General features: G+C 39.5%; 1 protein-coding gene across 1 annotated transcript in view; it reads right to left on the bottom strand.

Annotated features, from left to right (window-relative positions):
- Window positions 1-2,854: 2,854 nt before the first annotated feature.
- TBX18 (T-box 18) overlaps window positions 2,855-15,205 on the bottom strand; it is a 37,705-nt gene continuing 25,354 nt past the window's right edge. Inside the window, exons 7-8 of the mRNA XM_015406986.1 lie at window positions 9,761-9,855; window positions 2,855-4,257 (exon numbers count right to left, since the gene is read on the bottom strand). Coding sequence (XP_015262472.1) covers window positions 3,533-4,257; window positions 9,761-9,855 — 820 coding nt within the window. The 3' untranslated portion in view covers window positions 2,855-3,532. The remainder of the gene's footprint in view (window positions 4,258-9,760; window positions 9,856-15,205) is intronic.

Here is a 15,205-nt window from a genome sequence, read left to right as displayed (position 1 = left end):
TCTATTTCAAGCTTTATGCAACAGATTCCAATTTCATTACAGCAGGATCCAATATAATCATAAATTTTGTGTCAATATTTTCCAACATATTTTTGAAACATTTGAGAATATAGTAGCATCTGTGTCACAAATACAATTCTGCTTGAACCGTTGAGGCAGTTGTTTGAGATATAAACCTTTGATTAGAAACAGGTATGATGATGAACTGGAGCACTGAAATTCTAAAGGGGCCCATCAGATCACAATGTTGCAGTACAAAGGAAGCTTAACTTTTGGTCTGCTGTCTTTGCTTCCAATCATAGTACAGACATTTCTGCCAAGCTAATATTATGAATACAATCCTTATTTTCTTGCTCTAGAAGAATTCTATTAAGCATTCAGAACTACAGGAAAAGTATTCAGGACTACAAACCAGACATTGGGGTGGATCCTTCCCATGGTTTTGGAAGATTTTTCTTGATTGTCCCCTCACATGGAAGATACCCAGTTTGCTGTGTACAATGTTCCAAGTTAGACATTGACTCCTGGGGGTACAATTGCAGGAGCACAGCTTGTTGCAATAGAAGGGAGAGGCAGGAAAGTTCACTTTGTGTATTTAGTAAATATATAAACGTGTGTGTGTGTATTTTGCTGTCAAGTTGCAGCCAAATTATGGCAACCCTGTAGGGTTTTCAAGGCAAGAGCTCTTCAGAAGTGGTACAGTCAAGGTATATCGTGGTGTTAAAGGACACCTTGTATCAACCAGGTTCCCCCATATGTGTACTTTTCAGGGGATGTTCAGTCATTACAGTCACTGTTCTCTCTCTGTGTCCTAGGACAAAGCTGATGATTCAGTACTAAGACAATGCCTTCTGCTTGTTCTTGAGGTTTCAGGATCTAAACCAGTATGCTGGATTGAGATCTGTTTAAATTTTGATCTCAAAAAAGTAAAGGCTAGACTGCAGCCAGCAAATGGATAGTCTACAAATCAGCATCAATAGAACTGGTTACATAAGAACATAAGAGACGTCAATGTTGGATCAGGCCAAAGGCCCATCCAGTCCAACACTCTGTGTCACACAGTGGCCAGAAATACCAGGTGCCATCAGGAGGTCCACCAGTGGGGCCAGGACATTAGAAGCCCTCCCACTGTTGACCCCCCCCCCACAAGCACCAAGAAGACAGAGCATCACTTGCCCCAGAGCCCCTATCTATACCTTGTGGCTAATTTACCTTGTGGTTGGAATTTATTAAATAGTTGATAAGAGTCTACTCAGATAGGAATCTGCTCTCTCATCTGCAGTTTTGCACGGCCAAATTAGAAATGTCCAGAGACACTACATTAGAGTGATATTCCTAATCTCTGCTTTCACTGAAAGGAACCAAGTCTTAAACCGTTTTCAGTAAGGCTTGATCATTGGTAACTGACAGAAAGTGAAACTTTCTGCTTGTCAGAAGACGACAATAAAAAATAGTTGTATTTGCTTTCATAGTAGCAAAACTACCTCATATTGAAATCCATGTAGCAACTGCAATAACTAGGCATTTTGTTGCTTGATTTTCTATATCTTGTCATTGAAGCTCCAAGAACTTTGTATGCAACACTGCTGTATGGTTGATTTACCTATACCAGTGGTGTTTTCCTTTCTGACATATGGTCACAACCAATGCTCCCTCTAAACTGTGGAGTTTTATGAGCAAAAATTCCACTTTGTGAGCTATTGGCATTAAAGTTGTGAGCGAGCGATTTGGCTACTGCATACATTAGTTTGCTCTGGAGCCATCCTTCCTGATCTAAGACAAAAATGTGTGAGCCAGAGGCTAAAAAACTGTGAGCTAGCTCACACTAACTCAGCTTAAAAGGAACACTGGGCACAACTAAGTATGTTAATGAAAGATTCAACGTATTATTTTCATAACAGACCCTCACTAATTCCAAACAAGGGATTCCCAGTATTTGTGGTGGGTGGGGAAAATGCCAAGGATTTATAAACCAAGACACAGAGTAGGAAAGCTGCTGAGAGTGCATCGCCAAGAGGCAAATGGTTCTTGTACACTAAGGGGTTTGGAGGCAATGAACACATAAGTGGAAAAGAACCATTTGCCTCTGGGCAATACAGGGAGCACTGGAGAATGCATAGTCTGCAGATAGCTGCCCCATGAGCACCTTAAGCCTTGAAGTGTTAGATTCGATTCCAAGAGCACCTTAGAGACCGACAATGCTTTCGGGGCATAAGCTTTCAAGAGTCAAAGCTCCCTCCGTCTCTAAGATGCTGCTGAACTCAAATCTGTTCTACTACAGACCCACCCTCTGAGACTTAAAAATGTGTGTGTGTGTGTTTTACACTGGTGCTTCTGCATGTGTACAAAACCATCTATGTTTTTTTCATCTACTCTGCCACTCCTTCCATCTCCTGCATCAGATGCCAAGATGCCTTCAAAATCTGGGATCACATCTTAGGTTCGTGCAGAACTGGATGTGGAAGGAGGAAGCCGCAAGTGTCCCCCCCAAACACCTTCTACTCTTGGTAAGACTCTAAACAAGCTGGCAATGAGATTCCAGGCATCCATCTACACTTTGGACAAAAGTACACATTTTTATTGTTGTATAATGACAGGGTGGGAATAAATGCTACTCCTTGACTTCTGCAAACAAAAGCCACCACCCCAAAAAACCCTGTTTGGACACAAAGTTTATGGAAATATTTAGCAATCCTGCCTTGTCTTTTCCTTTTACAAACATATATTTAATATTTTAAAATATTAGAAAATAGAAAATCTATAGAAAATCTTTATACTCTTTCACATGGATTGAACCTCCCTTGAAACCATTCTGTACAGGAGAAACAGCCAAACTGCCATTTCAGTTGCTGCCTTTAGACTGTCACCCCCGCCATTTGCAATCCCTTGTTAATGATGCAAGGCCAGCAGCAGGTGTTCCTCTGCTTTCTAACAGCAAGGGCTCCACACTGAAAATCCAAGACACTCCATAAAGCTTGAGAAGGAAAATTATCCTGTCCCTTTATTTATTTATTTTTAAAAATCAGTTAGACTTCTAGACTTAGCCTAATCAGTGTGCACACGTTATTATCTCTCCTACAACAGAGAAATAACACATGTCCTGCAGCATCAGTTCACTGTGGTAGCTGTGAACACTTTAAGGATAGCTGTTATAAAATGGTAGATATACATATTTGTGTGTTTAATCTAAATCGGACCTGAGTGCTATTTTGTTCTTTAAAAAATGTGGAAAACAGAATGCTGGAGGAAGTCTTGCTTAATTTGTTGCACATGGCCAAATGTGTTTTATAAAATGAAGAGTATGCTACCCGGAAACTAAATTGGGCTGTTCTGCAAAGAAATGCAGCTGAACTCAGAACCCTCAAGCATATCCAAATATCTGCCCATAGGCCAGTCAAAGGACTCAAAAACTTTCTGTGATTATTTTTTTTTACAGAAACACCTTATAAGGCACGTCATCTTTGTGTAATCCAAAAAGGAATACATTGTAAAAACTAATGCACTATATATTTTTTATTTTTTAAAGGCTTTATCAAACCATGTGTGCAGAAACTTGAGATGATGACAGTGTTAGGCTTCCTAGGGTCCTTGAGTCAAAGAAATTCTGCTGCCCCCCACTGCTAAGTAAGTGCACTCCTTCCACAGGGGGCAACATCTGCCGATCAGTCATGGTTCCACTTGGCGACGACCCTAAGAAACTGCTTTGGGTAGAAACAATTTTCTCAGGACTGGCAGCCAGTTTAGGGGATGTGGAGAAGTTGTATCCATAAAGAGCACATGGACTGTGCAGTCTGAAAGTGTTGTAGGAGCTCTGGTGGGCTTGATTTGTGGCAAAGGTGTTGCCTGATGGGGAAGGCATAATATACTGGAGCTGTGGAGACATTCCTGAAATCTGCATCGACAAGCCCGTCTGCGGACAGCTAAAGCCATCACTGTCACTGCCGCTCACAGACATGTTCACAGTTGAACTATTTGATACGCCAACGTAAGAGGGAGTTCTTGGGGTAGCGAAGGTCTCAGTGGTTTGATTGGTAAGCCTGTTGTAGGTTTCAGCCAAGGAAGTGCTGTATCTGTTAAGAGCTAGCCCCGAACGGGCACAAGCTGTATAGTCAGCTGGAGTGAGGCTGCAGAGCTGGCTAGTGTTGGGACCGAGATGGAACGCTGGAGAAGAGCAAGGAGACCCAGGGAGGAGATGGGGATGAGTGGTTGGTACTCCAGTGCCAGTTCCCGGGAGCAAAGAGGAGGAGCCAGCATTTCCTGGAAGACAGTATCAGAATAGCATCAGGGGGCGGGGTTTAATTTATCACATCTGTATCCTGCCCTCAAAGTAACCTAAATGTTATTACACCCTAGAATTCTGACAGTGTCTGAGGTCTCTTAGGCTGAGATAACAATTAAGTATACAAAACAGTGTTTCTTTCAAAGATATATAAAAACCTTGTAGGGGCCCAAATAAAGCCTCATAAAATGTTCAAAGTGACAAATACATAATATGACCTGACACATTTCAGTTCACACGAGCCTTCTTCAGAGGTCAAATAGCACAAAATACACCAAGCAACAGAGTCCCTGTAACACATGTAAGGCAATAAACAATAAATGAAATAGGACCAAAATTAGAATGTTCCAATATGGAATTGAATGACACACCAAAAGGTTTCTGTTTGGGGCCACAAATATATCTGGCCTTGTGTCAGAAGTAGTTGTATATACTGGAAATAATATGTACTTTCCAGTTTAGGTCCTAAGAGTGCAAATAAAATTGCCTTGTCAGGGACAATGTGCCATCAATATTTTATTTGCATTCTTAGGACCTAATCTGGAAGGTACATATTATTTCCAGTATATACAACTACTTCTGACACAAGGCTTTATTTGGGCACCAACCAGAACAAGGTTTTTATGAATTCTTTGAAATAAACACTATTTTGTATACTTACTTATGTTTTTAACTTTTGGCCCTAAGTTTTGTAAACTTCCTTTGGAGGTTTGTGCTTAGTTGGTTTAGATTCCCCCCCCCCTCTTTTCTGGGTGAGATAACAATTAACCCAAGAAAATCCAACAAATACCATGGCTAATGAGGAATGTGATCCCATTCCTCCATTCTAAGTGTACAACTATCCACTATACCACAGCTACCAAAACTGCTCCTGGTGAAGGGGAATCCTTCCCCCTTCCCTACAGTCTCACATATATGAAAATTACAGTCCTTGAAGAGTCCATCAGTACAAGTCCCACATACAGCCTCTTTTAGAGGTTAAACATGTTTTTATGAAAGTATCTATGAAATTAGCATAATACATAAAAGTGACACAATCTGCCTGCTGGGAACACAGATGGGAAGTTGGTGCAGTGGTGGCTACACAATTCACATTACAACAACATTACAACAACTACCACATATTCAGGACCAGCATACTCTCTCTCCCCAGGGATATTTGTCTGTCCCCTTCTGTCATTATCTTCCTTCAGAGTGAGGACTTTTTTATTTCATTCAGCATTCCCTCAGTGATGGCTTAACTTACTGCTTTATGTGCTTTTAATATGTAGTTTAGTTGGGGTTTTAACTGTGGTAATGAATTTTTATGATACTTTTTATAATGCTTTAACTGTTGGCCATTTTGACTGCTGATGGCTGTGACTGGACAGAAGAGCAGCATACCAATGTTGTAAAATAAATATGTATAGGATTGGGGTGTCACTGTAGCACAGAGAGTTAACTTTCCATTCCAGAGCTTCATAGCTAATCTATGTTATTGCAACCTTGTGGTTGAAGTACTGTAATATGCTCTGTGTGGGACTATCCTTGAAGATAAAAAACTGCAGTTAGGCCCCGGTCACACGGGCTGGAAAATGCGGGGGGGGGGGGGAGCGGGGCCGCCCGATCACACGTCCCATCGAGGTCCCGTGGTTAGGGCGTGAGGTGCCAATTACACGGCTATCCTGCAGCGCAGCAAAGAAGCGGCGCGGTGCGATCACACCAGCAATCGCCAGGCGCCGTTTCCATGGCAAATGGAAATATTTTTTTTCTCACCAAAAGGTGAGCATGCAAATGATCGTTTGTGCACATCCTGTGAAGACTTAAAAAACAAACTAACCGGTTTGTGACGGGACTAGGACGGGACGCGATCAGATGGGACTAGGATGGGACGCGATCAGACACCCGCCCTTGCTCCGTGTTTTCCGGAAACTAGTACATCATAAGTATTAGTTTTTTACTCCGTATCTTCGGCACGAAGCCACGGGTTAGCCAGGGGTGCACTACACTTCCCAGATGTTGCGGTGTGATCGCACCCGGAAAATTCACCTATCATCCATATCTTTAGCGCGGCAAATGCTCCGTGTGAACGGGGCCTTCGTTTGGAATGCAGCAGCCCAATTATTATCTGGGGTTAACTAACTGAGATACATCTTGCCTATTTTAAAACAGCTATATCAGCTGCCAGTTAATGCCCTTCATGGCTTAAGACTCAGACATCTAAAGGACCGTGTCCCCCCATGTGCCAATACTGGCCCTCTAGTTGCCACATTCTGGTCGTCCCCTCACTTACGGCTGCTGTTTTTTGGCACCAACCAGAAACCTGTCTTTTTGAGCAGTGGCTCTGACCTGACTCAGGGGGGGAAGGGTAATATCCTTAGAAGTTTTCTGAACTTTTTTTGCTATTTGCTAGGGCTTTTTATGGGGTTTGAACTGTGACTGTTTCTTGGGATAGGGTTTATGGGATTTTATAGTTTTACGTATGGTTTTAATTTGGAATGGTGAGCTGCCTTGAGCTACATGAAAGAAATGGAGAGTGTGACTAGCCCAAGATCACCTATCCCGCTTCCCTAGCAGATGTGGACTTGAACCTGGGTCTCCTGGATCCTGGTCCAACATTCTAACCACTGTACCACATTGGCTCTGATATGAAAGACTTTGCTTGAGATCTCTCTTTAATGCCACACACCTGCTAACACCAATCATTTCAGTAGCTTTTGTGCCCTCATCCAGGATGGGAAAAATGAGACTTTGTCTTTGAAAGATATACATGACTACTTGAAGTGGTCGAGAGGCAGCTCATTAACATGAGCTCTCAGCACTAAAATGACTCTGTTCTTTAAATTAAGAGACATTCATTTTATATACCCATTAGCCCCAGCAATTAATATGGAAGAAAAAAAAACAGTAAGCATGACCTTAAGGGACTTGAACATTCTTCAGCATTTCTATAATATGGATGTCAGATCCAAAGCTAACTTTCCACCAAAAATATTTCTTGACACACATATTTCCCCTTAGTTTGCCAAATGCAACCAACCTGGAACTTTTGCTAACAAGTGCTTTTACTCTGGTACAGAATTTTTCTGGAAATTCTGGAACAAGTAAAACTGGATATTTTGGAGATATGATTATTTAGAAAAGAAACAAATACAAGGAATGCCATTGTTTGCTTGGTATTCTAAGCTTTTGTTGTTCTAAGCAACTGAAATGACTTAGCATGGAAAATTAAAATCTGAATGTCTTGTTAGGTTGTAGACTGGTGAGAAAAGCATTTCTTTACAGGGGCAGGGGATGTTTATTTTAAAAATTACTCCACAAATTACTTAACTTGGCATGATCTTGAGAGTGACAGCTGTAGACAAAAATGCCTGAGGCACATCCAAATGAAGCGAAGCACTTTTAAGTCACATTGATTTCAATGGAGGATATTTAAATGTGTGCTTAACACACTCATTGAAATCTAAAGTTCTTAACTTTGGCTGGGTCCTGCCTCTGGAGTCAAGATTGTGTGCACTGAAGCAGACCAGACAGCTCTCTCACTTTTTGTGGTAGATATCCAATTTTAAAATTGATCTGCCCCCTATTTTGTTCTAGTCAGCTTCACTTCATTAAAGTTTCCTAAACAATGTTTTTGGCAAGCCATATAACTTTCCAAAAGCCAAATTTGATAGGTCAAAGTAAATCTCTGCAAAGAAAGCTCCATTCTTCTATTGACTTTTCAAGACCAGAACTCAACTGCAATTCAATAAAGATACCTTTGCTAAATCTGAAATGTAAGGTTGTTTTTAAGTACTTGCAATAAAAGTCTGATCTTATGCAGTATTTCAGGTGTAGTAAAGTTTCCCAATTAGCTCCACGGTTCACAAGATAAGCAAGGACAAACCCAAATTAGAAGTGTTCCAAATACTCAAATAATAATGAGCATTACTGATCTCCCTTAAAAGCATGGCAATAACCAATTGCAATAACAGTAACAACAAAAATAAATGCAAATAATTACAACAGCTACTTCAGGGCTGCTTTACTTTCGTCTCAGCAAACATGAAAAATAACTGATATAAAAACATTAAAACCAATCTAAAAACAACTTGCGAGACCTCTCCCTTCTGATACACTTGGGATTTGCCATATTTGCTCACAGCCAGTCTGACTGTGTGATATAACAGAAAAGCAGCACTTAAATGTGATGGAAATCAAAACACACCAAGTCAGTAAAAGAAGCACTGGATTTATGCCTCTATGCCATCTTTACTAGAAGGAGGTCAAGAATATATATACACTCACCCATTTTTATCCCCAGGGAGATAAGTGAAAGTGAGAGGAGGAGTTCCTTAAGTCACCTTATGATGACTAAATGGAGATTTCAGTGCAGATCTCTAGCCCCTATAACATGCTGCTTCTCAAGCTACATCTGTATGCCTTGAGCTTTTATCTTAAACTGATCTCAGTTTACCATCTTGTAATTTGTTCTTTATATATGACTGCTCCCAACTGCCTTCTTTTGTACATTCTTTCAGTTCCCTGTTTATTTTTCAACTGGAAAGTTCTTTGGCTGAAGACTTGTTTCATTTTTTGTAAAACCACCTGTATAGAAACAGACCATAGTGTAGCCCTTCACATACTAATATTATCGTATGGCATTGTGTGTAGTATAGCCAGGAGATCCTAAGATTTTCTGGCAGCCAGACGTTCTAGCTCTAGATAGAGTTATGCACCACTACGTGGTGAGCTAGACTTGTTTTTAAGCCAAGAGACGGTTCAGAGGTGGTTTGTCATTGCCCACCTCTGCATCACAGCCCTGGTAATCCTTGGAGGTCACCCTTCTAAATACTAGCCAGGGCTGACCCTGCTTAGCTTTCGAGATCTGATTGAGATCAGGCTAGCCTGGGCTGTCCAGGGCAGGGCTACTTCACATACTGGGATGCTAACATGGAACTCCAAAGCCCAGAATGCAAGACAGACTGACAGAAGACCAGTCTTCTGGCTTTCTGACAGTGAAACAAATTTTACTGGTGGAAGAGATAATAACAAAATAGAAACATTTAATTTTTTGCAGACTCAAACTCTATTGAATCTGAATTTTTCTATGCTGGCATGGTATACTCCAGAATGTCAATGTCATATTTTGCAATGTACGAGTAAGGCGGTTACTGAGCTCCAATGTGTTCCTTTTTTTTTTTTTTTTGCACAATAAGTTTTGGAAGGGAGCTGTAGAAGTGCTGGTTATTATGGGGGAAATGGTTATTATAGTTATTACATTTAATAATCATTACTGCTTTTCCATATGAGTACTTCTTAAAATTGCTGAATGTCGTTTTGCCATCTTGTGATTAAAGATGCAAAATCAGCACATGGGAATTAGTCTGTTTTCATTATAAACACAGAGTTCAATTTCTGTCTATTCAAATCAATGGAAATTTTGCCATTGTCTTAAGGAGGATCATACTGCATGCACGGAAACCAATCTAAGGCTCACCAGTCCCTAAATGACACTGATACCTTGTTTAGCAATCCCAGGTATATCTTCAAATGTAAGGGTCCTCAGTGAGGGTCTCCAGAATGCATAAGACTCCACTAAAGCTTCCAATCCCATCCTAGGCAACAGAACAACATTTTGTGAGAATAATCTCTAATGTGCTTCTAATATTTCATAGTGCTTCATGATCACATTTTCCCCTCTCTCATTCACATTCTTCTACACACAAATGCATACACATGAACACACAACCCTACCTTATAGAGATGGGCTTACTTTATAACAATAATGTTACTAACTTTTTCATATACAGTATTTAAAACCAAACAGTAACTAACCACCCTCTGGTTTTATGGACTTGTGAAACACAAAAGCCAAAAAAGCAGGGTGCTGGCTTTTCTTCTCGTGGCTGCCACTACATTAAATATTTTAAAGGCTAAAAATACGTTAAATACCTCCCTAATATTGCTTTTCCATGTGAACACTTGCTCAAATTGCCAGAATGTCATCTTGTGCTTAGAAACAAAACAGTGGGTACTATGCTATACATTTGGCTGACATTTCACAATGTTAAAAATACATGGTACTAGAAACGATTGGGACATGTCTCTCTTTGAAATTGGTGGGTATGGTAATAATTCTTCAGAAATTAGATACCAACTCTATCTTGCTGGACACACGCTTCCTCCAAGAGTTTTTAAAGCTAAAAAGTTAAGCCCCCATGTCAATACAAATGTGGTACTGTATTAATGTCTTAGAGCTGGACAACAGTAAAGGAAAGGGCAATTAAAACCATCAGAAGTAGGGAGCCTTTTCTGTATGAGAAAGGGCTAAAGTGTCTGGGGCATTTTAGTTTAGAGAAAAGTTACATGTTAAAGCTTATAAGATTGTGAATGGTGGAGACAGGGAGAGAAATATTTCTCCCTCTTCCATAGCACCAGAATCAAGTTCACCCAAATAAATGGACCAGCTGCTTAATCAGGACAGATGAAAGAAAATTCTCCTTCACAAACTGTGTAATTAACTTAAAAAATTCACTTTGCAGAGATAACCAAAACTAAAATTATTTTTACCATAAGAGTTTGAATCAACCAATGCATTCTCCTGATACTGCTTTTTTAATTCAGCAGTTCCAGAATTGTTGCAGGAAAGAGTTATAACACATTCACTAAATGTGGATTTTAAAAATAGCCTTCTTTTTCTCCCTGTGGTAATGGAGGCTTTCATTTCTAGTTAAAACAGAGATAAAAGCCCACCTCCTGGAGGAGTCCAGCCAAGGTGATAATTTATACAAGATGCCTTTGAACAATTTCCACATTTTATCACCATCCTAATTTATACTACCAAATGGCCAATTTTATTTTAACTAAGCCATCACATTTTTCTCCCCAAGTACTTAAATAAAGAAATGTTCATACCTCCCTGAGTAAAGACTTTTATAGGATCATTTGCTAAGGCCTACGTGAAAGATCTAACTATTCTCAGTATATAAATTCTATTTCACACTGCAAAACATTCATCAGAAAAGAGTGTTTTCAAAGGGTGAAGCCACTGATTTCTATATAACCATGTGTGAAATTGTAAATAATGTGCACAAAAAAATTAAACTTTTTGTTAAGTGGTTTTCCAAAAGCATTCTTAAAAAGGATTATAAAACAGCAGTTCTGCCAAGCTGTACTCTGGTAACAATTTTCATTTTCATATTGTTAAGTATGCAATACTGCAAAGATGAATGTTGGGGGGGGGGGGAAACTGGAATCAGATTAGTGGATTTAGTCTGGGACCCAAACTGCACCAAAAACACTTCCCCAGGATCTGGAGCCCCTCATGCTGCATGGGATGCTGCTGCAGAAGAGGAGAGCTAATAGATTCATGCAATCCTAAACTAATGTACATGAGGACACACTCCAATGATTTTCTGGGCTTCATTTCCAAATAAGTATGTTTAGGATTACAGAAGCACTGGTATAGATAATTGTTTGGAGTAAATTAACATCTGTTACTTTTATTGAAGCTATACCAATATATATACACTATCTGAGAATCTGCCACACTAATATTAAACTGATTTAGGTTGCAATCCTAAAGACACTATCCTAGGAATAAGCCCCATTGACTAACATGGGACTTTCTTCCTAAGTGCCACAGTGTTGTAGTTCCCTGAACATACAATGTAATTTCGTAACATTTCTGATCTCTGGATTTCAAAGTGGTTTGAAGGCACTCAAAGGAACTATGACCAACCTTCTTGAACTGAGGCTCTATTGAAACCATTTTTATCAAACATTTACATGAACTCAGAATGCTAGAAGACACACACATGAAACTGCCTTATACTGAATCAGACCACTGGTCCATCAAATCAGTATTATCTACTCACCCCGCCTAATGTTTTTGTTTCAAACAATACTGATTGTAAAAGAAGTAAAGACATTTAACATGTGGCAAAAGGAAATATCGAGATTTGTGTGGGCGGGACGAAAACCGAGGATCAAAATGAAGATTCTGTGTGATGCAAAAGAAAGAGGAGGACTACAATTACCGAATTTGAGGCTTTATCATGAGGCAGTATGCCTAACATGGATAAAACAATGGATAAATTTAGACAACAGCAAATTATTGGTATTAGAAGGATTTAACTGTAGATTTGGATGGCATGCATATTTATGGTACGGTAAAGAAAAAATGGACAATCTCTTTAAACACCATTATATAAGAAGATCGTTATACAACACATGGAATAAATATTAAAAAAAAAATTCGAAGAGAGACCACTTTGGATTGTACCGGCAGAAGTGATAAATCCACTTTCAAAACAAAAGGGTGAAGATTGGCTTAGGTACAGAGACATTTTGAAAAAAGAAGGGAAGAACTTTGAAATAAAGAAGAAGAATTAGCCTTTGAATATGACTGGTTAAATTACTGGCAGATTTATGATTTATATAAGAGTGACAAGAAAAAATATGGTTTTAGAGAAAAAAGTAATGAAATGGAGGGGGTATGGGAGGAAAACGGGAACAAAATGATATCTAAGATATAAGATTCTGTTAACATGGTATACTGAGGATGAAACAGTAAAAGAGCAAATGTTAAAATGGGCGGTTAATATGAATAAAGAAATCACAATGTCATCATGGGAGTGGTTGTGGAAAAAATCCATAAAAATTTCGACTTGTAATAATTTAAAAGAGAATTGTTTTAAAATGATGTATAGATGGTATATGACACCGAAAAAGATTGTGAATATGAATGATAATATGTCTAGTAAATGTTGGAAATGTAAGAAACAGGAAGGTTCATTTTATCATATGTGGTAGATTTGTGAAAAAGCGAGTAACTTTTGGACGGAGGTCCATAACGAAATGCCGTGTATTCTAAAATGTACTTTTAAAAAAGAGCCTGAAATAATGCTGTTGGGTTTGAAAATGGAAGAACTGAATGTTACCAAAAGAACTTTATTTTGGTATTTGATTACTACTGCAAGAATGACATATGCGCAGTACTGGAAACAAGATAAAATACCAGAAAAATGGGACTGGATTAAGAAAGTTGTGTTTATGGCTGAAATGGACAAAATCACAAGAAAGCTAATCAAGAAGACGAAATTTTTTTTGAAGAACGGAAGGACTTTAAACAATATTTGGAGACCAACTGGGATGTTACAAACAACTCATTGTGTTTTGAAGAGTATTAGAAATTAAGTAATCTATAGTTTAATAGAATGAGGTTACCTGATGATAAGATATAAGGTATAGAATAAAAAATAAAAGTTTTAAGAAAGTGATTAATACAAAAATAATGATGAAATATGTTAAGATTAAAATAGTTAACTGGATATAAGCATTGCGGGAAGCCAAGTAAGGGGGTGGTTATGGGGGTATATCAGAAAATGGGATATCTGAATTATGTGATAAAATGTGTGAGTGTTTAAAATGGATGGTAATATCCCGATAATAAAAGTTTTTATTAAAAAAAAAAAATCAGTATTATCTACTCTGACTCCAGGGTCTCACATCACCTCTTACCTGATCTTTTAAACTGGAGATTCCAGGGATTGAACCTGGGACCTTCTGCATGCGATGCAGATACCCTACCACTCAGCCATGGCCCCTCCCCTAAGACAAATAACTACATCCTGCAACAGCCAAAGAAAGGTTTGATTTTTTAAAAAAGTACAAAAAAGTGCTGAAACTAGGATCCCACTATGTAACCTAGATAGACCAATGGGCAAAAGTACACATAATGCCAATTACAGTAGGCAAAATGGAGCCAGATGGATCCATGGTTTGAGTCAGTGTGCAGCAACTTCATCTGTACTTTTAGTGTCAAAGCAATTAGTATACACATCCATTTTTTAATTTATTGCAACAGCCATTCTGCAGTCCCCAATAATTTGTAGATCATTTTGTACAGTGCTATCCATGTAGAAAAGCCCTCTTGAATAATTCAGTTTTGCATTGTTTGTGGAAAGCCAGGAAAGTGGGAACCTTCCTGACTTCCTGAGGCAGGCCGTTCATTAAGGTAGGGGGCCACAATGGAGAATATACACATATGGGCAGTTGTCGTTTTTGCTTATTTGCAGGTCGGCACCTGCAGAAGACCCTGCTCAGACGAGCAACGCTGTCATGGCAGACCACAGGGGGAGAGGCAGTCCCACAGATATGCTGGTCCAAGGCCATGTGATAACCAATCAGGCCCGTAGCTAACAACTTTTTGCTCAGGGGGCCCATGTTTTTCTCAGGGGGCCTTCCACCAATGTTCCCTCTAAGCTGTGGAGTTTTGTGAGCAAAACTTCTACTTTCTTCCCATTCTGTTGTTTTCCTCTATTACTAGTTCATTCAGGAAGGCCTCCTTATCTCTCCTTGCTGTTCTCTGGAAATCTGCATTCAGTTGGGTAAATCTTCCTTTTCACCTTTGCCTTTCACTTTCCTTCTTTCCTCTGCTATTTGTAAAGCCTCTTGCATTTATTGTTCTTTGGGATGGTGGTGGTTGCTGCCTCCTGTACAATGTCACAAACCTCCATCCATAGTTCTTCAGGCACTCAATTTATCAAATCCCTTAAACCTATTCTTCACCTCTACTGTATATTAATCAGGGATGCAATCTAGGCCTAGTGGTTTTCCCAATTTTCTTCAGTTTAAGTCTGAATTTTGCAATAGCTCCTGATCTGAGCCACAGTCAGCTCCACATCTTGTTATTACTGACTGGATAGAGCTTCTCCATCTTTGACTGCAAATTACAATCATATTCTCTTTCTCTCCCCACAACAGAAACCTTGTGAGGTAAGTGGGGCTAAGAGGGAGCTGTGGCTGGCCCAAGGTCACCCAGCTGGCTGTATGTGGAGGAGGAGTGGGGAATCAAACCCACTTCTCCAGATCAGAGTCTGCCACTCTTAACCACTACAGCACACTGGCTCTGAACACAGTAAAATATAATCTTTTGTAGCTGGAAAGAAAGGGGTGGGTTCA

Source organism: Gekko japonicus, unplaced genomic scaffold (assembly GCF_001447785.1).
Source record: "Gekko japonicus isolate JY-2015 unplaced genomic scaffold, Gekko_japonicus_V1.1 scaffold1713, whole genome shotgun sequence".
In the NCBI taxonomy this organism is placed as follows: Eukaryota; Metazoa; Chordata; class Lepidosauria; order Squamata; family Gekkonidae; genus Gekko; species Gekko japonicus.
The sequence above is the reverse complement of the archived record's forward strand: the minus strand, read 5'-3'. Positions and strand labels throughout refer to the sequence as shown.